At 48.2% G+C, this 26584-nt stretch overlaps 1 protein-coding gene across 8 annotated transcripts in view; it reads right to left on the bottom strand.

Annotated features, from left to right (window-relative positions):
• Positions 1–405: 405 nt before the first annotated feature.
• Positions 406–26584, bottom strand: part of LOC105903619 (phosphatase and actin regulator 4A-like) — a 41360-nt gene continuing 15181 nt past the window's right edge. For 6 of the 8 annotated variants that reach the window (XM_042704206.1, XM_042704210.1, XM_042704207.1 and 3 more), the window contains 13 exons: positions 14951–15121; positions 14497–14577; positions 12889–14037; positions 11453–11857; positions 8740–8868; positions 6749–7319; positions 5689–5963; positions 5337–5496; positions 5074–5129; positions 4130–4191; positions 2700–2837; positions 791–867; positions 406–670 (listed from right to left, as the gene is read on the bottom strand). In XM_042704206.1, the coding sequence (XP_042560140.1) occupies positions 655–670; positions 791–867; positions 2700–2837; positions 4130–4191; positions 5074–5129; positions 5337–5496; positions 5689–5963; positions 6749–7319; positions 8740–8868; positions 11453–11857; positions 12889–14037; positions 14497–14577; positions 14951–15121 (3290 nt within the window). In that variant the 3' untranslated portion in view covers positions 406–654. Of the gene's footprint in view, positions 671–790; positions 868–2699; positions 2838–4129; positions 4192–5073; positions 5130–5336; positions 5497–5688; positions 5964–6748; positions 7320–8739; positions 8869–11452; positions 11858–12888; positions 14038–14496; positions 14578–14950; positions 15122–25347; positions 25829–26584 lie in introns of those variants that run through there. The other 2 variants (XM_042704205.1, XM_042704212.1) reach the window with 2 other exon arrangements.

The following is a 26584-nucleotide window of genomic DNA, read 5'->3' as shown; positions in this document are numbered from 1 at the left end:
ATGTAAGGCAGAAATACAGTAAACGCACAACGCAGACACACACACTCACACACACACACACCAACTAACTTTTCCAGACACACACACACACCCACGCATACAGTCACACAGCTTGTATCACATTCTCATTGACATAACTCACTGCTGTAATTGTCAGTAGAACAGCAAAGTATCATAGCTATCCGTATATTCACAGGTATTCCAGATTCCACAGTAAAAAGACAGTCAATTATTAAATGTAATCTAAAAACAGACCAAGGCCACTTGAATGATGTAGTCTTGCATAATAAATGGGGCTGACTGCCACAACAATTTCCCAGAACTCTCCACTTTGCTGTGCACTTCCTGCCCTTGGCCCTCTGCTTGCGTGCGCCACGGTAACCAGAGTAACCATGGCGTCACCGTTTCTATCCCTGGCTGGGATGTCAAGTCCTTTACGAATGTCCACCGAGTGAAGTGTGATTCACCAATTCAGGTTTGTCTCTGTTCCCCCTCATCATCGTCTCTAGTCTCTGTCTAGGAGGGTGGGCGGTGAGGAGGAGGACCCTCGTATCCCAGTGGGCTTTGAGGCAGTGGGTCCAGGGTCAAGGGGTCAGGGGTTAGGGGTGAAGAGGCGGGACGCCTCTGGACCCTCCAGTGATGCTGCCTTACGCTCTATGGCCGATGGAACCTAAACATTGGGAGGAGAGGTCCGTTATTATTGATACGACATAGGTATGACTCTTACTCTGTGTGTGTGTGTGTGTGTGTGTGTGTGTGTGTGTGTGTGTGTGTTCAATATCCAGCACACCTTGTGTAAATCCTGCTCTCCTCGTGAACCTCCATCTCCTGGCTCTTGAAGTCATTGAGCTCTTTCCTGATGGCAGCCTGGGGGCAAAAAACAAGACAGACATCAGATATCAGTCAGAGACTCTGACGCCCGTGTGACCCACATCCTGGGGAGTACATGCTACTGAGTGTCATCAATGACAGCATGGGGTCATGCACACACACGCTCTGAAGAAATGAAGCAAACATTGGTCGGCCATATTGGCAAAATTTGCAGCCAGAGTCTGCACAGTAAGTGCTTTTTGCAGCCTGAACACACATAGTAAAAAGAAAATCGGCCAGGTATGCACAGAATGAACAATCACATTTGGTTTAAATTCCCTCTGGTGGCTTCACTTTTGACTGAGGGTACGCTGTCCATTGTTTTTAGTCAATGAGTGTTATTATACATCTCTTCAGAATACAGCGGAAAAGTCTATTGAACGGTATAGACCATACCAATGTTAGTTAGAACATCATTAAAATGACTAAACTGTCGGGGTCCTGATAATCCTGTCAAGGATACTGTGACGATGTACAGATCAGTATGTGCTCTGACTGCCATGCCATCGAGCCTGGCTCTTAGGCGTTGTGGTCAGAGTGCATGTTTGGCTCCCTGTAGACCCGGGTTCAAGTCCAGGTGGGGTGACCACGCTCTCCCTTCGCTACAAATGGTGTCAGAAGCCACCTCTTTTAAGTTTCTGGGTCTAACGCTGACGGAGGAGTTGTCCAGGGACAACAACACAGCTTCCGTCTTGGGGAAAGCACAGCAACGCCTCTTCTACCTCCGGACGCTGAGGAAAGAACACCTTCCTCAGAGACTCCTGAGCAACTTCTACCACTGTGCTATAGAGAGTGTGCTGACATACTGCCTGAACGTATGGTTCTCCAGCTGCACAAAGGCGGAGCAGGCAGCCATCCAGAGGCTGATTAAAACAGCGGGAAGGATCATCGGAGCAGAGCTGCCCTACATCTATTCCATCTCCTCCTCCCGATGCCTGCAGCGTTCAAATCGCATCCTCACGTACCCTTCCCACCATCTGTACCCGTTACTCCCGTCAGGGAAAAGGTTCAGATCCACAAAAGCACACACCTCCAGAATGGCAAAGAGCTTCTATACTCGTGCAATAAGGCTCAACAGCTCACCCAATACCCCCCCCACCTCCCCCCGGCCCGCCTCCATGGACTGCACTTTAACACTCTACCCTGCAACTATTGATGCACCTCAATGTATATATATTGCGTTAAAAAAAAAAAAAAAAAAAATGTATTTACTCAGGGATATTTATTTATCTATTTATTAAGTGTTCTGTATTATTATTTAGCTGTGGCAGTTAATGTGCACAGCAGCTTATTTTTTTTTTTTAGCTGTCTGATGCTGCCTTGTCTGTCTCATTGTTTTTGTGACAATGACAATAAAGTACTTTGAACTTGAACTTTAAACTTGAGAAGTGGGACGGCTTGCCGGGAGGTCATCGGAGGCGTGCCCGTAAAACAGTCTAAAGGACCCCCAGGTAGTTTGACCTCTGTTTGAGGGACCCCATAGATGGGTGAAGCACTTGTCTGAGGGGCGCTCTGGATGGGAGAAGTACAGTTGGTGGATGCGCGAGGAATGCCTGTGTGCGTGAAGCACAAGGGTGCGCTTCTCGAAGGTGAGGGCAGTGTGAGTGCATGTTTGGCACCCTGTAGACCCGGGTTCAAGTCCGGGTGGGGTGACTACGCTCTCCCTTCACTACAGATACATTTTTCAAACATTTGAATTGTCCCTCAGTTATGTCAACATGTCATTAGTTCCTTCACCCGTCTTTTGGTTTCACGGGACACAAGTCAAAGAGTCAAGAAGAGGAGAAAGGAAGAGAGCTGATGTTGTGGAAACGGTGTGTGTGTCTCACCTTGTCTGCGGGGGTGAGTTTGGTCCAGGGTTTATCTGCACGGCGGTCGTAGTCGTGGGCGTCGGTACACTCCACGTACTCGTTGAAGCGCAGGATCGCCCTGGTCTGCAGCTCTGCTACTGTTGGCCTCTGGGACAGCTGTATGATGCGCGCGGACAAGCACACAGACACACACACACAGCTGTTAGACAAATTCAAACCAAAGCAAGTGTATGTATAGCCTTACATACAGCAATATATAAGCACCTTAAACTGGAACTTAAACCTAGGCATCTACCGTAATTTCCGGACTATAAGCCGCTACTTTTTTCCCATGCTTTGAACCCCGCGGCTTAAACAATGACGCGGCTAATTTATGGACTATGATACCTGTGACTGTATACGGTGGCTTTGTGTTTACAGTGGCTTTGTGTTTACGGTGGCTTTGTGGAGCTAGGATGCTAGCATGGATGCAGCCGCATGGATGCTTAGCTCCACGCGATTTCTCAGTATCTCTCAATAACTTAACTAATGTCAAAATAACCACAGTCTACCGGCGTAGACAGAACACAACTCAAAACACTTTAGAAAATAAAAGTTAACTACAATACAAATCCAGTCTTTTCAAGTTCTTTAGCTCACTGGTTTCAAACTAGCGTCTTTCCTTCTATCTCTCTGTCTTCAATCTAACGTTCTAGCTTCTGATTGACTCTTGCAACTGTGCTCTCTTAAAGCAACAGTGCACTTATCGTAACTGCCAAAACTAATAATATGCATCACTATTGTATTACTTTTTATATTCATTTTAGCCTGTGTAAAGTTAATTTGTTTCAATGTACCGGTAGGCACCTGCGGCTTATAGACAAGTGCGGCTTATTTATGTTAAAAATAATTCTTTTTCAAAAATTCAGTGGGTGAGGCTTATATTCAGGTGCGCTCAATAGTCCGGAAATTACGGTAAGCACCTATGCGCAATAAACAGATGACCAGCTAAAGTCAATATATTCAAATCTATATTTATGTGCTTACTGTGGTCTATGGAATCAGGAGGAAAAATGTTCCTTATGTGTCTATGCAGTGCAAGTTTGAGAGAAGATGTGTGTTTGTTTCTGTGTGTGTGTGTGTGTGTGTGTGTGTGTGTGTGTGTGTGTGTGTGTGTGCGTATGTGTGTGTTTCTGTGTGTGTGTGTGTGTGTTTGTGTATGTGTGTGTGTTTCTGTGTGTGTGTATGTGTGTGTGTCTGTGTGTGTGTCTGTGTGTGTGTCTGTGTGTGTCTGTGTGTGTCTGTGTGTGTCTGTGTGTGTCTGTGTGTGTCTGTGTGTGTCTGTGTGTGTCTGTGTGTGTCTGTGTGTGTCTGTGTGTGTCTGTGTGTGTGTGTGTGTGTGTGTGTGTGTGTGTGTCAAGCTGTGTTTTATCTGAAGTGTGTGTTGTCTGGCTCTTTCGGTCTCCTACCTTTCTGGTGAGTCTGCGTTTGATCTCACTCCTCTCTTCCCGACGGTCCTCCTCGTTCATGGCTGCAAGACAGAACATTTAATCAGCACAGACAGATAGACAGACACAGAGAGAGACACAGAAAGAGAGAGAGATAGATAGAGTGTGAGATAGAGAGAGAAGTGATGCAGAAAGTGTGTGTGTGTGTGTGTGTGAATGAGAGCGAGAGAGAAACAATATATAAAGTGTGTGAGAGAAAGAGCAGGAGAGGGAAAAAGACAGAGAGAGAAAGAAAGAAAGAAAGAAAGAAAGAAAGAAAGAAAGAGAGAGAGAGAGAGAGAGTACTGAAAGGAACAAACAAACAAACACAAAGCCTAAACCCATAGCTGAAGATACAGAGAGTTGATTTTGTGATGATGAACAATGGTAGCATTAGTAACAGGAGTCTCTATGGCGTTTCCTGCTTTGATTTTTCGCTCTCTCTCAAGAGGAGGACCTGGCACAGGACTTAGAACCTGCTTTTGTTTTGTTTTGTTTGACTTTGCTTGGGCTGCTCTTCTCATGTAGAGGGACATGTTCACTGCCCGAAACTGGTGTGAAAGAACGTAGAACGTGGAATTTCTCAAGTCAGAAAACTAACTTCCCAACGCAAATGTCTGGAAGGTGAGTAAGGCTGGAGTCAGCATGACCACAAGGGGGCGCTAGTGTCATTACAGACACAGGGGATCCACCAACAGTGATTGAGTGGCTACCTAGGAATGCATGGGTGAACATGACTGATGACTTATGACTGAGGAGAGGCCGATAACTGCACTGTAAAGATATTTATCAGGAAGTGAGACAAAACAGAAAGGAGTGAATGAGGTAGGAGTGATGAAAGAGAGAGAGATGGAGGGAGGGAGAGAGTGAGAAGGAAAGCTGGTAAAAAGGAAGAGGAAAGAGGAAGAGGAAAGAGGGATTTTCACCTGGAAGAATGTTCCTCTGTTCCAGCTCGTTAGCAGTGGGCCGTTGGCTCAGCCTCCTGAGCGGAGAGGAGAGGAGAGATGCACACATCACAAATCAGACACGGTTGACAAGCTAAACATTGTCATTTTAACTTTACTGGGATGACACTTTCATTCAAAACTAGGTTAAGGTTGAACTCATATCCATGTATGACAGGTGAGACAAACAAAGATGACACACACATGCACCACACACACCAGACAGACAGACAGACACGCCATACCGTGTGAGTGTAGAGCCGATCTTGCTGCGGATGGCCTCCCACTGCTCGCGGTTCTTCCAGACGCCATTGTCCTGCTGCTCGTGCTGCTGCAGCTGCTGCTGCTGCCGCTCTAGCTTCAGAGCCAGCGTGTCCTTACGCTTCACACGGCCCGCAAGACCACCTGATGCACACACGCACACGCACACGCACACGCACACGCACACGCACACGCACACGCACACGCACACACACACACACACACACACAAACTTGCTTGTTACCAGGGATAAATGCACCTAAGCCCTCAAATCAAGATGAAACGTTTCATAGAAATACAAAACACACATAATCCAGTAAGGCCTGCGGTACTCACTAACGGGAACATCCTCGTCCTCATCTTCATCATCGTCCCTGTAGAGGATGGGTCCGTCTGAGTCGCTGTCGTCCTCCTCCTCGGACATTCTCTCGTCCCCCTCCTCCTCTTCGTCGCTGTCTCCGGGGCCGCTGGTCTCGGGGATGACGCAGACGCGGGGGTCCTCCACCAGGCCCCGACGGCTGCGTGGCTCCAGGGCCGGCTGTAGGGGGCGCCGCGCGGCTGAACGCGCCTTACGCAGCTCCTCCTCCATGTCGAAGTCATCATCCTCCTGCCTGGAAGAGGGAGAGGAGAAGGAGAGAGAGAGAGAGAGAGAGAGAAAGAAAGAAAGAAAGAAAGAAAGAAAGAAAGAAAGAGAGAGAGAGAGAGAGAGAGAGATGTGGAGGAAAGGAAAGGGAGGGAGAGAGGGAAGAAGGGACAGAAAAAGAGAAAGAGCAAAGACACAAAGCAAGAGTGTAAGACAAGAGGACAGAGAGGGAAAGAGGAAATCATCGGAGAAAAAGAGGAAGTGGCGGTAAGTAAGCGTGAAGGGGAAAGATACAGAACAATAGACATCAAGAGGGACCGGCGGGAGACAGAAAAAAAAAAAAAAATCGCTATGACGACTTCATGACAACAGTCGTCCTACCGTAAAGACACTTCCATGAGGAAGGAAGCCAGAACCAAGAGCGCTTTTCTTAACCTTACAAGCATTTCATTTCTCACTGCTGTCAGTCACAACTGTTATGAAGACAACAGTAACCCTGTTGCCATGGTAAACACTAAAGCACTACATCAAACATAGATAGGAGCATTCCAATGGCTGACCGAATGGAGGGAATGAACACTTTAGTTTCAAGTTACAGAAGTAATAAATGTGTCCAATTCAAGTAATCATTGTTATACACGAACAACGCTTCTCTTCCCAGAAAAACATCTACGTCTAGAAACTCTACAGCTACACAAAGAAACAGAACAAAAGCAGTGGCATAAAAGGCAACACACTACAGTACACAACTACAAAAGCAGTGGAAACTTGGGTGTGTGTGTGTGTGGCAGTGACGTCGGGGGAAACACTCACAGTCGGAGCGGCTCGATGGTGATGGGCAGCGAGTGGCGGTTGCCCTCCTCCAGCATGATGTCGGGGGGTTTGTCGAAGAGCAGCGAGTGGGCGCGCTGGGAGCCGTCCGGGTTGGCCACCGCCGGCCCGGGGCTGGCCAGAGCCCGCTGGATCAGGATGTGAAGCGGGAGGGGCGGTTGGCTGGGGGGCTCCGTGGTGGGGCTGGGGGGGTCGGTCACAGTCACCTGAGGGGCGGGGGCAGCAGCGGGGGCAGCTTTCGGCTGGGGGTGGACGCGGTTAGGAGTCGGGGGTATGTGGGCTGGAGGGGGTGAGAAGGCCGGAGGAGACGGAGGCTGGAACGCCGCGGCAACCATGCCAGCCTTGGCACCGTCCTCAGCGCTGCCCGTGGCGGAGGACGTGGGGACGGGCACAGAGGCGGGCGGGGCGGAGGATGAGCTCTCGCCCTGATTGGCTGAGGCGGGCTGCTCTTCGTAGTGGCGCTTGGTGACGGGCGTGGTCCTCTTGGGCGGAGTGGGAGGGGAGCGCTTGACGTGCAGCAGGTTGGCTCCGCCCGCAGCCTGAGACAATTCCGCTGTGGAGAAGGAGAGAGGGATGAGCGACGGGGAGGGATGGAACGACAGAATAAAACACAGCAACACAAGGAGAAAGAGGAACAGTATTTGCAAGAAATGACTCTGCTCTAAGAAACATGACACTATAAGCTTTGTAAGAGTGCCAGGTTAATGGTTACAGGAAACAGCTGAAGCTCAATCAGACTCAAACACTGCCAAACACAGGGCTTAATGAAGTGATAGAGTGAGACAGTGAAAAAAGAGACTAAGATTTAAAAAAAAATAAAAATAAAGACAACACTGGACAGTGCTGCTATTTAGTTCTGTGAACAGAAGTTTAACACTGTGCTCTTTCAGTATGGGGAGTTAGCGGTTCCATGAGCAGCTAAAGGGCTCGTCAGACAGTGCTGAACACTAAAGACATGGAGAAATAGAGTGAAAAGGATGCAGAGAGAGACAGAGAGGCATTTTTCTAAAAGCAAAATAAAAGCCTGACAGCTCCGTCAGTGTGGGAAGTGAATAGTTCCATGAGCGGCTAAGGCTCAGTCTCAGTCTCAGTCTGCCTCCACAGAGCATTACTGTGAACCAGTGTCAGCATAGGATAGAGGGGAAGCAGAGTGAAGGGAACACAATGATGGGCAATAGAGGCATATTCATGTGTTGTCAAATACTTAACACTGATCTCGGTCACCGTATGAAGTTAATGGTTACATGAACAGCTGACGCTCAGACAGGCACTGCTGAACACAAGGCTTACCTCTGCCCTGTGTGTCGAAACGCAGCGAACACACACACACACACACACACACACACACACACACACTAATCCGTCTCTCTTGGAACATTTGGCACGGCACACACACACCGGCCTCACGTCTCTCTGCTTCACAAGCTTCATGTAAAGCACGACACGTCGGCACGAACATGCCACGAATGCACGGGAGTTAGCATGCAACACAGCTGCTAGCGTCAGTGCTACCGCTTTCGGCAGACATGGATGAGAGAGAGAGAGAGAGAGAGAGAGAGAGAGAGAGAGAGAGAGAGAGAGAGAGAGAGAGAGAGAGAGAGAGAGAGAAAGATTGAGAGAACATGCCACTCATTTCTGATTACACATGACCATGCAATGAGAGGGGAGATTCCTCGCAGGAGCTCGGCATTCAACATGGGGTGGATCGGACGGACGGATGGTCAGATGACGGGGGGTTATTTATGGTGCTCAAGGAAAACACACATGGCGGGTGTGTGTGTGGGTGTCCCATCACACACAGATGACAAGACCATATCTTCATTCACTCTGCTTACATGTTCTCTTCACCATGCATGTAGCTGTGTTTAGTTTCAGTTTGTTAGTTCATCTGGCATTAAAGGTCTTAGTGGGATTGGTCAGTCAGTGCCAGCGCAAGGCCTCATGGGTAAAAACCCCACGGCCCTCTGGGATACCTGCGGAGTTCGGGGGCATGCCCCGGCGGCACAGGTAGGCCGGCAGAGACAGGTAGACTCCACCCTCGCCCTGGCGGCGCCAGCTGGTCCAGCGGGGCCGGTTGTTGGCGCGTCTGTTCAGAGTGGCCGCTGGGGCAAATGGGGGGGTCAAGGGTCAAGGGTTAGGGCTACTTCAGTACTTCATGGACATAACTTCTAGTACTTTTGTCTGGCTGTGCACAGTAGTGTACTTCGGTGGGGATGTACTCAATGGTTTCCTGCTTCACTAAATAAATACTCCACTAATCTCAGACCACTTACAAGGGGCTCCAAAAGCACACAGGTTTTAATTAGCTTCTCAACATGATGGAACTCTTAAGCAGTAGAACAGAGTGCATTCAATGATGGATGCTGTTCCTGTAGCTAAGCTGGTGAAGCAGGGTGCTAATGATGCCAAAATCATGCCTTTGATACCCAGGGCACACGTAGGCTACCGATAAAAATGTATAACACTGTATGCTGCTCTGGGTAAAGGTGTCCGCTAAATGCCTACATGTAAGGTGGCATAGCCACTGGTTGAACTGTAACACTGCAGGTCATTGGCCTCAGAACTGATTTAAGTCCTTGGCCTCAATTCTCCATTTGGCTTGAGCGATATGTTTATCTAGTCCAATATGTCAATCACGTTTGGTCTGAAGGCCTGAGAGAAGGGTTGGAAGGTGGTGTGGGCGGTGTGGGTGGAGAGGAACAGCGATGTTCTGTTCGGTTCCTGTGATCGGCGCTGAGGTATAAGAACTATAAATAGCCCAGGACAAAATGGCACCGTTGGGGAGTCCTCAGCTGCCACAGGGCTCATGCCAGCAGAGATTGACTGGGCACAGCAGACAAGAGCACCAGACTTGCATTCTAAGCATGCTGCTCTGGGCAGGCCTGTGGGGGTGTGTGTGTGTGTGTGTGTGTGTGTGTGTGTGTGTGTGTGTGTGTGTGTGTGTGTGCGAGAGAGAGGGATGGGATGGGAGAAAGCTATTGTGTGTGTGTGTGTGTGTGTGTGTGTGTGTGTGTGTGTGTGTGTGTGCGTGCACATGTCTACATCCCACTCTACCACATCAAAGTCTAATCCCTTCACACAGCAACTGGTATCTTCCCAATCAGAGCTCCTCTGCTGCCTACATTTAAACGCATGATGGCCCTTTACGACTAGTGAGCTCGTCACTTCACGACAGAGCGCTCACTCAGCGCACACAACGAGCACTCGCTCACATTACACGTCTATCTCCTCGCACCCTTCGCGGAATGTTTATCTAGTTCTGATATTCAAGCCCTGACTACGCAGAGTTGCATTCTGGGAATGTCACAGGCCCGCAGCGGGAGGGGAGGGAAGGAGTGGCTCTTCCTGGGTCCTGATAAGGCAGGCATTTAAGTGGTGAACACACACATACACAATCCCCTCTAGGCCCAGGGCGGGAATGCTGACAGCAGCTGGTGGGGAGGAGGAGGCTGGTGAGCGCTGCAGTACACCGTTTTGTGTGTGTGTGTGTGTGTGTGTGTGTGTGAGAACAGAGATCTGGTGTGCACAGAGTTTTTACGCAGACCGCCTGAAATACAAAAACATTGTGCAGTCACTCCCATCTGACCCTGACCCCCCCCCCCCCCCCCCCCCCCCCCCCCACACACACACACACACACACACACACACACACACACACACACAGACACACACAGACACACACAGACACACCCCTGAGCATGGATAGACTGGATCCCAGCCAATCCCGGGCCTGTGCCTGCCTGACCAATTAGAGCACTTCACTCAATAGGCAAATTAAGACTGTACCTACAACAGAAACTTGTTTTACCTTTAGGTAACCACTTTCGGTGTGTGTGTGTGTGTGTTCAAGTCTGTGAGTGTGGATGGGTGTATGGTATTTTCAGTTTTTCCTACTCAGTGGGTACAGAGAGGGGGGGGGAAGAGAGAGAGAGAGAGAGAGAGAGAGAGAGAGAGAGAGAGATTGTTGTTGTTTGGAGCTGCACTACTCATCAAAAACACAGCACAGGCGAGCCTGAACCTGCCCCTTGGCTCCTCCACAGCTGTGATGAGCCTGAACGTGCCCCTCTCCAGGGGGAAATAACACCGCTATAGCGCCAGGTTCCAACCGCCCCAGATGCACAACCTGAGTGCACCGCAGGTCTGCAGGCGCCAGCCAGCCAGCCGGCCAGCCCCTCTCCAGCACAGCGGCCCTTGGGCAGGGTTGTGCTGTGTGGAGTACGAGGCGAGGTGTGTACCAAAAACTCCACAGGTGCTTCGGGGCCTGATACACACACTCATGTTCCATCACGTCTTGAGTAGGAATGTGAAAATTAAACAAATACTTGCATAGCAGGTAACGGCACACATTCATACCCAGAATCTCTTCTGGATACACATGGAAAAGGTGCCACAATGAGCCACAATGTAACGATTGTCTTGCTTTTAGGCCAGAGATTGTATACTACACAGCAAGGGGTAACGGCTATCTTGGCGTTACAACACAAATAGACCAGGGCATCTTCTGCACCAGCCAATCAACAGCGTCATTTTCCTGTACCAGGATTTTAAGCAGGAACACCAATAACAGATATCACAGACTTTCAAGTTGGCTGCCACGGCAGAGTAGAGCCAAAACAGCCAATCGATGCCTGGAGTGATGAGATTAACAACAGCCAGGCGGCACATGTACAGGAATGGGGAACTCACCTAGCAGGGCGGGGTTGCTGTTGCGATTGGTGGGTTTTGGAGGGGGCACCGGGGGCTGTTTGAAGTGGGGGGTGGGGAGGGGGGCGGACGCAGGCACGGGAGCGGAGGAGGGATGGGGGGTGTCCTGATCGCCCCCGTGGGGAGGAGGAACTGGGGAAGGGGCGTCGCTGGGGACCAGCAGAGACACGGTCCGAGGCGGGGGCTTAGCAATGGGGGGCGCGGAGGACGTGGAGGATGAGGAAGAGGAGGAGGAGCCAGGGGGGGTTCCCGTTTGCTCCGTGGACGACATCAACCACTTGGGGGGCAGCATGGCCTGTTTGGGGGGTTGGTGGGGTGGAGGGTCCTTCAGGGAGTCCCGTCCTGGTCGGGGGTCGGGTTCGGCTGCGAAGCGCACGCCCAGCGACTCTACGGCAGGACAGGAGGCACACACAGAACACACACAGCATGCAATGCACACAGGTCCACACACAGATCACAACACAAAACACACAAGAGACACAGCACACATAAAGCACAAACACAACAACATATGACACACAGAAACATCAGGCAGAGAAAAAAGCACACACACACAGACAGAACACACACACACACACAGAGAGACACAGACAGAACACACACAGACAGAGCACGCACGCACACAGACAGACAGACAGACAGACCGACCGACAGACAGACAGACAGACAAAAAGTGTGTTACAATTATTGTACCATTCAGCACATATCCACCAGACAAACACACAAATGACAGAAAAAACACAAACATTATGACAGGATTAGGATAAAAAAAAAAAACAGAAACACACACAAAGACAAACACAAACACAGAAGAACAGGGAGAACAGAGGGAGAAAAAAAAAAAGTGTCATGCCACGGTGAGCAAACACAACACAACACAACATACACTAATGGAAGAGTACACACACAGATCTGTTTGACGCAAGCACACACTTACTAGCTGCAGAGCAGAGTGTGTTTGCTGTGAGAGGAACAAGCTAAAGCGGAACAGTTCCCTAAGGCAGTAGCCTAAGCAGCTTTCTGGGGGCTTAAGCTGTGAAGCAACTATGGCACATTCCGGTACATTCTTCTCAGTTCAGGGGGAAATGGAACGATTATGGCTGCACTACACGTTTGGCTGAGTTGGTGTGTTGAGTAATGTTAATCTATAAAAGGTCAGGGCTATTAGGAATCTGTTGGTGGGAACGTCGGCATGTTATTTAGTCTCTCCTGCAGAAACTGCCTTGGGCAGTCCGTGTGTGTGTGTGTGTGTGTGTGTGTGTGTGTGTGTGTGTGTGTGTGTAAAATAGAACATGTCAACCCTCTCACCTGTTGGTTCTCTGTTCTTCTCAACAGTGTATTTCAGGTGTATGTTGGAGCCGTTTGTAATGGGTGTGTCAGGGTTGTTTGTGTGTTTGTTTGTGTGTGTGTGTTCTCACCTGTGCGTCCCCTGCCCTCCTCAACAATGGGTGTGTGTCGAGGCAGCGTGGTCCTGCGGTCGGCCTCTGAGGCAGGCCTTGGCTTCTGGCCCTCCTCTGATGCGCTCTTCTGCAGGCCTGTTCTCACATCCATCTCAGAGTACGGCCTTCGCACGTCTCTCCTCTCTCGCTCGTCTCTTCTATCCCTCTCTTCTCTCTTCTCACGTTCGTCTCCTCTCCTGTCCTTTCGGTCACTCTCCTCTCTTTTCTGCGGCTCGTCTCTTTTCTCTCGTTCATCTCTCCTGTCTCGGTCGTCTCTTCGGTCTCTCTCCCGGTCCTCTCTTTCTCCTCTGCCGTCTCTTCTCTCCCTCTCATCTTTCTCTATCCGCTCGTCTCTGCGGTCTCGTCTGTCTCTGGTGTCTCTGGTGTCTCGCTCGTCTTTCCTGTCGCCTCGTTTATCTCGCTCGTCTCGGTCGTCCCTCCTTCCCCGGTCATCTCGCTCGTTTCTTTGTTCGTCTCTCGATTCTTTCCTCTCGTCTCTTCTGTCGTCTCGCCGCTCGTCTCTCTTCTCGTCTTTTCGCTCATCCCTCCAGTCTCTTCTCTCGTCCTTTCTATCATCTCTCCTGTCGTCCTTCCGTTCATCTCGCCTTTCGTCTCTCCAGTCTTTTCTGTCGTCTTTTCTTTCGTCCCTTTTCGTTCGCCCGTCCTCCGGCCCCCCTCCTCCGCGGGGGATCGTGGCATCCTTCCTCCCCTCCTGCCCCCCTCCTCCGCGGGGGAGCGTGGCATCCTTCCTCCCCTCCTGCCCCCCTCCTCCGCGGGGGAGCGTGGCATCCTTCCTCCCGTCGCCGTTGGCGGCCATCTTGCTGCTCGGGTCCTGGTCGGCGTGCATGCGCATGCGGGCGTCCACATCCAGCGGCGGCGGCGCCCGTCTCTTGCGCTCGGAGGCGGCGTCGGAAGGAGCGCGGCTGCGCCGGTCGGCCTCGGGGACTAAGCTACTCTTTCGCTCGTCAGAACCCTGCGGGAGCCAGGTGGGATTCAGGCGGGCTGGTTCTGAACCCCCGAGCACCGAGGAGCGGTCGTCCCGATCTCGGTCCCGATCACCACCCACGGCGTGCCCGTTTTTGGCTGAGTAGGGTGGTGGCCCCTTGGAGAGGTTGCCATTGTTGGCTTCTAGGAAACACACACACACACACACACACACACACACACACGCCTAACTGAGCATTTTCAAAGACAAAAAGGTACAGTGGAAAAGGACTAGGACTATTTTCACACACACACACACACCCACACACACACACACACACACAGTTCTGCCATCTGCTGGTTCTGTAGTGGATTATAGCAAGGCTGTTGCAAAGAATATTGCCGTCTGGTTTGACAGTAACCTACGTTTTGAGCAGCATATCACAAAGCTTGTGTAATCATGTTTTTATCAAAAAATGAGATCCATGACAGAGAGAACATTTTGCACGCCTAATCACGCCTGGATTACTGCAACAGCCTTTTTACCTGCCTGAACCAAAAATCTATTAATCGGCTTAAGCCTGTACACAGAACGGCTGGGAAGGCCTTTGTAACATGGATTTTGAAAAGCGCTATATAAATAAAGATTATTATTATTATTACCGTTCTCAGGGATCTCTTTCAGAACGCCCCTCTCAATCAGCTCCTGTCGGGGCCTTCTCATTGAGATCTTCCTCTCCAGCACTGAGGATGAGGAGAAGAAATATTACCTTTACAAACCATAACCATAGATCATCATCAACATCATCATCATGGACATATTGTTGGTGATGATTAATTTACACACTAAGGGCTGGAGGGCATCAAACCAAGTGCACAGAATCTAGTCAACTGAGTGGAAGCAGGTATGATTATTTAAATAAATATTTTGTATTTCTATTTATCATCATCATCATCATCATCATCACTAAACTAACGCAGGTACCCTCGGTGGTCGGATACCTTTATTTTACCGTTTTCACTTCTATTTACCGTCATCATCATTAGACTAGTGCAGGCGCGTTTGGGGGTTTATTTATATTATTGTGATTCTATTGATCATCATCATCATCCTCACCTTCGGAGGTCTCCTTGAACTTCTCACTGCTCTTCTTCTTCCTCCACTTCCAGGGCTTGAAGATGTTGCCCAGGTGGGAGAACTTGCCCTTGCTCTTGGTCGGCACGGTGCTGTCGCCGGAGTTCCCCCCATCGCTGCCTGTCGTGCTGTGCTGCTGGTCGACTTCATCGTCTGAACGAGGGAGGGAGAATGACAGAAATAGAGAAAGAAAGAAAGAAAGAAAGAAAGAAAGAAAGAAAGAAAGAAAGAAAGAGGGAAAGGAAGAGAACAAGATTGGTTGAAGGAGGTAGCGAAAAAGAGAGAGAGAGACTATTATAGTATGCTCCGCAGATAAGCATTGGAGAAGCACAAGACCTGATTCCCCACACTCCCAAAAGAGTCTTAAAGTCTACTGAAGGTCATCCACCAAGAATGGTCAGCCACCTCAAAATACCCATTTAATGAAGCCCTCAACCCACATTCATAGCCATCATCTGGTACTTTCTGAGGACAAACTGAACATCTCATCAAAATCAGACACCTGACCTTTAAAACCCACATGTTAAAGACATACACAGCTGGCATGCTGGCTTCTCTGATTTATCACTGTTTAATATTAGAATTGCTATAAGCTCAGGGCAATGTGCAAGCTAGCAGAGCAAATATATCCCACAGATGCAGAAGCAGAAGTGCAAAGCCATGTGTGACGTTAATTTAGCCACTGGGGGAGGAAATTAAAACAGACTGAGGGGACACAATCTGAGGAGAACATTCACAAGATGAAATGACAATGTGTCACATTTCACAGCGTGGGTTAATCTCAAAGCATGGGGGTGAGATTCGGGAGTTGGTGTGACTTCTTAGGGCTAAACGTTGAGGAAAAGGCAGGCAGACAATTTAAAAACACAGGGCTCTCCACAGCGTGGGCCATTCTGCCAAGTCACTCTCTCACCATGACAATTGTGCAAAGTCATTTCAGATGAAACTGCTCCTTACAGCTACCAGTGATGTATCTTGGATTACAGCAACACGGTTTCTTATCTGACACATCGCTGATTTCAATGTTTTAATAATAATAATAATTAAAACAACAATAATAATAATAATAATAATAATAATAATAATAATACCCAATACACTCGCTCTGCATTGCCATCTTCTCAGAGCTTTGCCATTTCAGATTAGTGACACAAGTGCACTTATTTCTAGCCTACAGGCCGAGACCAGGCTAAGACTTAATTTGTTAATAATTGTCGCCAAGTGTCCAAGTCCATGTTGCCCAAGATGCACTTCTGGTAGTTAAGATTAGATTCCCTGTGGGTAACGTGTAACATTTTGTACGTATACAAGAAGAACAAAGAACACACTTACTCATCCTGCATGACAACACAATTTCCCCACTTCTCCCATTACAGCCCCCACCCAACAGCAGATGACGGGATGTGTCGCTTCAACCGGGAGTGCTATTCATAAAACGAAACTATGGCAAAGCAGAACGCAGCATCAGGTGATGCCGTGAGTCATGGAGGCATGTTTCCTCACACCCTTGTGGGAGTGGGAGTGGCAGTAGGCCGAGAGAGAGAGAGAGAGAGAGAGAAAGAAAGAGAGAGATGGGTGACACTAGTCACCAATGCCTGAGTGATGAGTCCAACATTGCTCTCAAAACATCTCTAAAAGTAGAGGCAAGGCCCACTGCAGACAAAGCAGGCACTATTTATGGCACTACTCAATAGCCTGGGCATAATATTGTGCAAGCGGGTAAGATTTCTTCTCCTCCAAGGCCTTCTTCCCCTCCTCCTCCTTACTAGTATTATTGTAAATATCATGATGTATATCTTGGACTGTGCTAATCTGTGTTTGACTGTTGCCATGTTTATGATCCCACAGAAGAAATGAATACGGTGAAGTAGGCAAAATGAAATAGAACAAAATAACATGCAGCAAGCTCAGGCTGAGAAAATGGGTTTTTTATTTGGCAGAAAGTGAGAAGTGAGAAAATGTTTGTGGGACAGGGCCAACAAGAGAGGCTTTCCGGGAGACTGAGGTAATTGAGCTGCGTGATGACAGTTGGATGGGTTGTGACGGAGAGAGTGGTTCCGGAACCCCGACGGCGTTCTGAATAAAAAAAAAAACTCCACCACACAAGAACCCTAAAGAGCTGCTGAGGTCACAGTCGACCCTGAGAGCTGCTGAGGTCACAGTCGACCCTAAAGAGCTGCTGAGGTCACAGTCGACCCTGGGTGCTGCTGAGGTCACAGTCGACCCTAAAGAGCTGCTGAGGTCACAGTCGACCCTGAATGCTGCTGAGGTCACAGTCGACCCTAAAGAGCTGCTGAGGTCACAGTCGACCCTGAATGCTGCTGAGGTCACAGTCGACCCTAAAGAGCTGCTGAGGTCACAGTCGACCCTGAATGCTGCTGAGGTCACAGTCGACCCTAAAGAGCTGCTGAGGTCACAGTCGACCCTGAATGCTGCCGAGGTCACAGTCGACCCTGGGTGCTGCTGAGGTCACAGTCAACCCTGAGAGCTGCTGAGGTCACAGTCAACCCTGAGAGCTGCTGAGGTCACAGTCGACCCTAAAGAGCTGCTGAGGTCACAGTCGACCCTGAATGCTGCTGAGGTCACAGTCGACCCTAAAGAGCTGCTGAGGTCACAGTCGACCCTGAATGCTGCTGAGGTCACAGTCGACCCTGGGTGCTGCTGAGGTCACAGTCGACCCTGAGAGCTGCTGAGGTCACAGTCAACCCTGAGAGCTGCTGAGGTCACAGTCGACCCTGAGAGCTGCTGAGGTCACAGTCGACCCTGAGAGCTGCTGAGGTCACAGTCGACCCTAAAGAGCTGCTGAGGTCGCAGTCTGTGCAGCAGCCAATGTGCCATTTCATCTCATCTATTGTCTGCCTCAGTCCATGTATACACACACAAAGACACACACGCAATCAACCACGCCAAAAATAAACACACACACACAAAGCAAGCATATACAAAATATATAGCAAATACACACAAGCACATACACAGCGCCCACGTGCACATGAAAACCAACACACACACGCACAATCAACCACGCCAAAAATAAACACACACACACACACACACACACACACACACACACACACACACACATACAAAATATATAGCAAATACACACATACACAGCGCCCAAGTATTAAAACACACACACACACGTATGTAAACAGCCACATACACGTGTACGTGTGCACACACACACACACGCGCGCGCGCGCGTATACACACACTGCGGAGTGAACAGAGAGGGAGGATGGGAGTGGTAACGACTGACTGATTGAAAGTGGGAGTTTGACAGAGAAAGATTGTGGGAGAAGGAGAAGGGAGAGGGGGACAGAGAGACTGTGAAGGAGGGGGAGATGAAGAGAAAACGGGGGTGTGTTTGACAAAGAGAGATATGGGTTAGGGTTTAAAGACAGAGAGAGGGAAGGAGGGAGAGGAGAGAGAGAGCGGTTTTTCGATAATGAACAGCATGTTAGAAAGTACAGTGTCTAATACGGTGCCATTCACTATCGGTATGAATAATGTAACATGTGAAAGAGAAAGAGAGAGAGAGAGAGATACAGAAAGAAAAAGAGAAAGAAAGAGTGAGAGAGGATTGTGGAATACAGGACGAGTCAAGTCATGCTACGCTGGGCCAAAAAGATGGTAGTGCTGATATCTCACTGGCAAGCCTCTCTGGCTGCCGGACTCCAGCAATCTGCTTGGCATGAGTGAGTGTGTGTGTGTGTGTGTGTGTGTGTGTGTGTGTGTGTGTGTGTGTGTGAGAATGAGAAACAGAGAGATTGTGTGTATGTGTATCAGAGAGAGAGAGTCTTGTGTGTGTGCGTGTGTATGTGTGCGTGTATGCATTTCAGAGAGACAGAGAGCGAGAGATATTTGATCCCAATTGTAGTACTGTGCATATGAGTTTGTAGTCTCACACACACACACATATATATATATATATATATATATATATATATGAGTTTGTAGTCTTTAAATCTCTAGGCTAGTAATTGAAAGTAATGAGACTGTAATGAGGTTTTGGAGAAGAGGACAGAGAGCGGCAGGGAAAAGGAGAGAACGACTTTAATATCCTCTTTATTATAACAATTACCTCAGGATACATTAACAATCTTGCTTCAAATACAGTTTGGAGATTAGAACACTACATAGAGGGGGAGGGGAGGGAGGAAGTAAGCGTGTGTGTGTGTGTGTGTGTGTGTGTGTGTGTGTGTGTGTGTGTGTGTGTGTGTGTGTGTGTTTGTGTCTACATACAGATATAAATATATGTAGGTAGAGAGAGAAAGAGAGAAAGACTTTAATATCCTCTTCATTAGAACAACTCTCTCAGGATACATTAACAATCTTGCATTAAAAAAACATTGATGAGTTCAGAAAACTAGGGGAAACTAAGGAAAATAAAGAGTGAGCAGAAAGGCGAGAGAGAGGGGGGGGGGGGGAGAGGAAGGAAAGGGGGGATAGGGAGGGGGGGAGGAAGGAAAAGGGGAGTGGGAGAGAGAGAGAGGTTGGGGTGAGAGGAAGGAAAGGGGTGTGGGGGAGAGAGAGAGAGAGAGAGAGAGAGAAAGAAACAAAGAACAGCTGTAGCTGTGAGGAGTGGGAGTCGCTACATGTGACAGGTGCCAGTGAGTTTTAAAGTGTAGACTTAAATGTGTTTTAAAGTGTAGACTTGAATGTGTTTTCGAGCTGTAAACTACACACCATGACTGGACTGTGATGAAACGCATCAATGCTGGTGTTAATATTGGGTTACCAAAATGACCATCTTTTTTAAAAAACCCTTTACGGGTTGAAAATGTCAACGCACCATCTACTGTTTAAAATCATCCAAGGCCAATATCAATGTAGATTCGACCAGTTGGTACATATCTATGTCATGATATACATAGACTTTCAGTCTAGTAAACTTTCAGATCCAACCCCTAACCACACACCCCCACACACAGCCCCTTGCCCACTCTAGCCCCCTGTGGTATATATGGCAGATAGGCAGGCGGATGTTTCAACACCTCTCTCTCTCACACACACACACACACACACACACTCACACACACTCACACACCCCTGTCCTGTCTGACTTTGGACATCAGCTACACTATCAAAGGCCTGCATTAAGAGAGCGTGAGGACCCATCCAGTGATGCTAATGAGCCCAGCCGGTCCTGACCTGCTGACCTTGGGGTACGGTGTGAGTTGGGCGCCCCTTGACCCCTTGGCCTCAGGGTGACAGAGTGTCACATGGCATGACAGTAATGTGACAGGGGAGTGTTAAGATTGTTCACCTCCAGGCGTTGTAGGAGAGAACTCAACATGACCCATTCAAACACACACACACACACTAAACATGACATTCCATCACACACACTCACTCACACACACACACACTGCGCGACGCCTCTTGACCTGAGTGTGACGGGCTGTACCATTATGATAATGTGACGTGAGAATGTGGAGATTGCTCACCTCTAACAGCTGAAGGAGGGGATTCATTCAAGCGTGCGCGCACACACACACACATTACAAACACACACACATTACAAATACATAGAAGAAAAATGCAAAAGCACATAGAAACATATCCAAAACATATCCAGACACCTGAACATGAAGAAATGCATCTATACAAACACACATTCTCTCACACACACACACAGATGCCTGTGGTGAAGGGGTGTGTGTGTGTGTGTGTGTGTGTGTGTGTGTGTGTGTGTGTGTGTGTGTGTGTGTGTGTGTGTGTGTGTGTGTGTGTGTGTGCGCGGGGGGTTTGATGACGGAGAGGTGAGGGGCAGCTTGTTGCCACGGCACCTGCACCTCGTGTTACAATGGAGTGTGACGCTGCCAGAGCCAGGTATCAGAGTACAGCAGGAGTACACACACACACACACACACACAGAGCTCTGTCTCAACGAGAAGGGGGAGAGAGAGAGGAAGATATAAAGGAAGATATAGAGAGAGTGCAAAAGATCAATGAAGAGATTGAAAAAAAAGTGCAAAGCTGAAAAAAAAGTGTTGAGAAATTAGGATGACTGAGTGAGTGTTAGCTATCTGTGCTAACTCTAAATATATTAGGATGACTGAGTGAGTAGGTGAGTGAGTGAGTGAGTGTTGGCTATCTCTACTACTCTGAAGAGATTAGGATGACTGAGTGAGTGTTAGCTATCTGTGCTAACTGTAAAGAAATTAGGATGACTGAGTGAGTGTTAGCTATCTGTGCTAACTGTAAAGAAATTAGGATGACTGAGTGAGTGTTGGCTATATGTGCTACTCTCAGTGTTGTGCACGTTCACACCTCTCATGAACTAGTTCAAAGTTCAGTTCACACAAGTAAACATGAATCGTTCACGTTCATAGTTCACCATTTAAATTCTGAACTAGTTCATAGTTCAGTTCATTTAAAAAAAAAAAAAATGTATTAGTATGTAGTACCATTAAAATAATGAATTATACAGGGAACTAATAATAATAACTTGCTCTTCAGCAATGATATGCTACTGGCTTAATCTCAGATCAACAAGGGCATGTACACTAAATGAAAGACCGCTCAAAAGTTAGCATAGGTAAACCCTGTAACACTCGTATTTGTACATTAGCAGCTTATGCTAAGCGAGTTCACGAACAGTGCATCATGCTAGATCAATTAAGTGACAGTGCTCGTAACAATGATGAGAAAGCTAAACTATAACAAACACATAATGACAAGGTAGGCTACAAAGTCAAACTCACGTATACATGGACGCACACAACTTCAACAAAGTGCAACGTTCAATTATGTGAAAATATGCCCGAAGTTAACTGCTACTCCATCTAAACATGCCATGAAGCGATATCAAAACATTGCACCGTAAGAAGTGGAGTCACATGACCAACGCAATTACCAAATATGGTCATTTACCGAAACATGGTCTGTCTGGGCAATTTAAAAAATAATTACTATGGCCTTTTTAACAGGTACTGAGCAACGACATGGTACAAGCATTCGATTTAGACAGCGTCTTTCCTCAGCAGAAGGAAAACATTCCGTAATGTTTTAGCTAGACCTCAGTGGCGCTGGACCTCAGATAATATGAAAGTGTTCACCGTTCAAATTCATTATTTGTCATGAAGTTGCGTTCAGTTCATCGTTCTCATAAAAATGAACGTGTTCAATGAACGCGTTCTTTTGAACGCGTTCATGCACAACACTGGCTACTCTAAAGAGATTAGGATAACTGAGTGAGTGTTGGCTATCTGTGCTAACTGTAAAGAGATTAGGATGACTGAGTGACTGAGTGCTATCTCTACTTCTCTAAAGAGTTTAAGATGACTGAGTAGTAGAGATAGCACTCAGTCACTCAGTCATCCTAATCTCATTAGAGTAGTAGAGATAGCCAACACTCACTCAGTCATCCTAATCTCGTTAGAGTAGCATAGCCAACACTCACTCAGTCATCCTAATCTCGTTAGAGTAGCATAGCCAACACTCACTCAGTCACCCTAATCTCTTTAGAGTACCGTAATTTCCGGACTATTGAGCGCACCTGAATATAAGCCTCACCCACTGAATTTTTTAAATATAATTATTTTTAACATAAATAAGCCGCACATGTCTATAAGCCGCAGGTGCAGCCAGTTACGATAAGTGCACTGTTGCTTTAAGAGAGCACAGTTGCAAGAGTCAATCAGAAGCTAGAACGTTTGAAGATTGAAGACAGTGAGATAGAAGAAAGACGCTAAGTTTGAAACCAATGAGCTAAAGAACTTGAAAAGACTGGATTTGTATTGTTGTAAACTGTTTTGAGTTGTGTTCTGTCTACGCCGGTAGACTGTGGTTATTTTGACATTAGTTAAGTTATTGAGATACTGAGAAATCGCGTGGAGCTAAGCATCCATGCGGCTGCATCCATGCTAGCATCCTAGCTCCACAAAGCCACCGTAAACACAAAGCCACCGTATACAGTCACAGGTATCATAATCCATAAATTAGCCGCGTCGTTGTTTAAGCCGCGAGGTTCAAAGCGTGGGAAAAAAGTAGCGGCTTATAGTCCGGAAATTACGGTAGTAGAGATGGCACTCAGTCACTCAAACGAGATTAAGATGACTGAGTGAGTAGGTGAGTGACTGAGTGAGTGCTATCTCTACTACTCTCTGACAGACAAACAGGGACAAGAACACAGAGATAAAACTGAAAGACTGACAGAAAAAAGGACCAAAAAAAGTTTAAGGGGCAGAGAGAGGAGGAGGGGAGGGAAAGAAAGAAAGAAAGAAAGAAAGAAAGAAAGAAAAGAGAGAGAGAGAGAGAGGAGAGATAGATCTACTCAGTTCTTATGCCATCTGAAACTGAATGCCACAGTAACAACCACAACAGGCTACATCATGGCAGGGAGTCAATGCTGCCATTGTTCCCCAAGGGTTTGTGTGTGTGTGTGTGTGTGTGTGTGTGTGGTTTAAGGGGCGAGAGCAAGGAGGTGTGTAAATTCTTTCATACTTGGATGTGACAGCAACCTGCATTGCTGTGCTGCGGTAGGAGACTTGCACAATCTGCGGTGATAGCGCTGCATAACTCCATGTAGTGCGCTGTGACACAATCTGCGGTGATCGTGCACTATATGGAGGGGGCTGTGAAAGTTATGCAGCGCTGTGACACGCACTCAGTCAACACACTGGATGTCAGCAACCAGGAAAGAGCACTAACCCTTCACGGACTAGTTTATGGTGCTTGTAAATGTGTGTGTGTGTGTGTGTGTGTGTGTGTGTGCGATTATTTACATTTTACGATACAAGTACGATACAGCCATCTTGGCGCAGTAACTTTGTTCTCAGCTCTGACTACTTCTGTGACGTAGGAGAAGAACGAGGTCTTCAGCCATCTTCTGGTCTCATAACATGAAATAAATAAATATTGTGATGCACACACAACTAAATCTACAACCATGTACGCAGTTCAATGTCCACCCTGAGTAAGGAAGGTCTAATCCCTGTAGGGTGGAACATGTAACATAGAGTAAAATCCCCGATTTCAAGACCTTTCCAAGTAAACAGCCTGTTGCTCCAGTTGGCACTTAGTCCCTCTGCAGAGCTCACAGTCACAGAGGAAGGGCAAGGTGAGCGCTGGCATTTGGAAGGCTTAACCTGTAATTAAATACAGAGCAAGAAACCTACAGTCTTATCTGCACAATGTTCCCCATATGACAGAACAGGTCTGCGGCTGTTTCACACACACACACACACACACACACACACACACAGCGATGTAGAGGAGAAAAAAAAAAACTGTGTCCACACTAACAGGTTTGAGGGTTTACTGCGGTTAGAGACTGACACACACACTCGTCACACATGTCCTGACAAGACAGCTAATTGAGTTCAGACACTTAAGGAGCCTTTTACACTGATAAGAACTGGGCATCAGAAGTGCAATGACACTTTAGGACACTAAGTCACACCCTAACGTGCTGGATCTGAGCACAGGGCACAGGGCACAGCACAGTCAAACTCACCCTAACGCAAACCTTAACCCACAGCTTTTCACTAATCATTACACACAGCTGAAGAAACCAGCAGAGGGCTTGAGAGAGAAAGAAAAGAAAAAAGACGAAGAGAGAACGAAAGAGGGAAGGATGGGGCTAGACGGACAGATATCAGCATGAAGAAGACTTCTTTCGCAATCACCGCATTCCATCGACACCAGGTCTCACACACTCACACACACACGTCTATGCCTGCCCGCTTGGCTTGGTTCTATCTAAAGTCTCTCTCTTGTGTACAACCAACCCCTGTACCACACTTTCCAATCACCACTACCTGCCCAGCTTTCTCACCACCACCCCCCACACACACAGACACAAACATACATACAGACACACCCACAGACAGAAAAAACACTATTCAACTATGGAAACCCAAACTGCCATTCATATCCTAACACCTGCCATCTTAGTTAAAATGTCCCTCTCTTTCTAAGACACTCATATCTCTAGTCTGAAGCAGGGTAGCCAGTCTGTCTCAACACCATGACCCTCACTGATAACCCCATCTACTGTAACTACTCTACATTCAATTCACTTCAAGTCAAACTAATCGACTATACCATTCCAAGCTGCTTTCCTTTCTCTCTTTACATGAGACAGCACTTTTCTCTCTCTCTCTCTCTCTCTCTCCTCTCTCTCTCTCTCTCTCTCTCTCTCTCTCTCTCTCTAGTCTCTCTCTCTCTCTCTCTCTCTCTCTCTCTCTCTCTCTCTCTCTCTCTCTCTCTCTCTCTCTCTCTCTCTCTCTCTCTCTCTCTCTCTCTCTCTCTCTCTCTCTCTCTCTCTCTCTCTCTCTCTCTCTCTCTCTCTCTCTCTCTCTCTCTCTCTCTCTCTCTCTCTCTCTATATATATTATATATATATAATTATGCCATCTCTGCACTCACCATGGTTGATGACTGGTGGTTGCCTTGCCAATGTGTCAGCACTGGTAGCGTGTCCCATAGTCCTTTGCCCTCGGGGATGCCCCCGTACCCCGCCGGCAGCCCTGGCAGGGCCGGGGCAGCGGGCAGGGAGGAGGGCAGAGAAGGGCACCGAGTGGGGGGCAGGTTAGGGCAAAACAGTGGCTTCCTGACTTGCCCTCTCTGCCGTTCTCTCTCTCTCTTGCTCTCTCCTGAGGTGGAACGTAAGCGTTATTCCCTTAATGCACTCCTGTAATCCAAGACCCAGTCAGGCCGCCGCTGGGCTCGCCTTATTTCTCCCTCGCTCACTCACTCGTGAGCTACTCTGGCTGCTCCTCCGGCAGACGGAACACTCTCTTTCTCTCTTGCTCTCTCTGTCGGTTTCCCTCCCGTGAGATCCGACCAGTCCCTCCCTTCCTCTCTCGACAGTGTGTTTTGGTTTCTCTCCCACTTGTCCTCCCCCTCTCTCTTTCTTTCTTTCTTTCTCACTCACACACACACACACACACCCTCGCTTTCCTGTCTCTCTCGCTCTCTCTCTCTCTATCAGTTGTTAGTTAAGTCCCTCCCTCCTAGGGTACTCTGACTTCATAAATAAGGTACGCGGCCAAAGGCATGCCATCAAGCTCAAATGCCTATCATTCTCTTGGGGCAGATTTTTCAGGGTCAAAGTTCACGGGAGGCGACAGTGGCGGCAGGGGTCCTGAGACCCCTTAATGTTAGAGAAGTGGAGTGGAGAGAAGTCAGAGAGGGGCCCCTGGAAGTCCTGAAGCGGGCCCCTTAAAGATCTCGACGTCAGGTGCTGTTAGAACGACGCCCGCATAAAGAAGGAGAGAGAGAGCGAGAGAGAAAGAAAGAGAGAGAGAAAGAGAGAAATAGAGAAAGAACAGACGAAAGGAGGGGGTGGGGGGGTGGGGTGTAGGGATGAGTAACCTGAGAGCCCTGGCTCGGAGCCTGGCCGAGGTGGAGCTTGGGCGGCTCAGGCAGCAGGAAGTGACATCACAAAGGTGTCACGTTACACTCACGAATGCAACCGGGTGACTGTCACAAGCCACACCACTGCATTGTGGTGTGACGGCGCCTTGGCTGGTGCAGTGATGCAATCGCAGAATTGCTACAGGCCCGCTTGAGACTGTGTGTGTGTGTGTATCTGTGTGTGTGTGTGTGTGTGTGTCTGTAGGGCATCTGAGTGTCACCGGAAAGAGCATGTATCCTCTGAAGA

This window comes from Clupea harengus, unplaced genomic scaffold, assembly GCF_900700415.2.
Source record: "Clupea harengus unplaced genomic scaffold, Ch_v2.0.2, whole genome shotgun sequence".
In the NCBI taxonomy this organism is placed as follows: Eukaryota; Metazoa; Chordata; class Actinopteri; order Clupeiformes; family Clupeidae; genus Clupea; species Clupea harengus.
The sequence above is the reverse complement of the archived record's forward strand: the minus strand, read 5'-3'. Positions and strand labels throughout refer to the sequence as shown.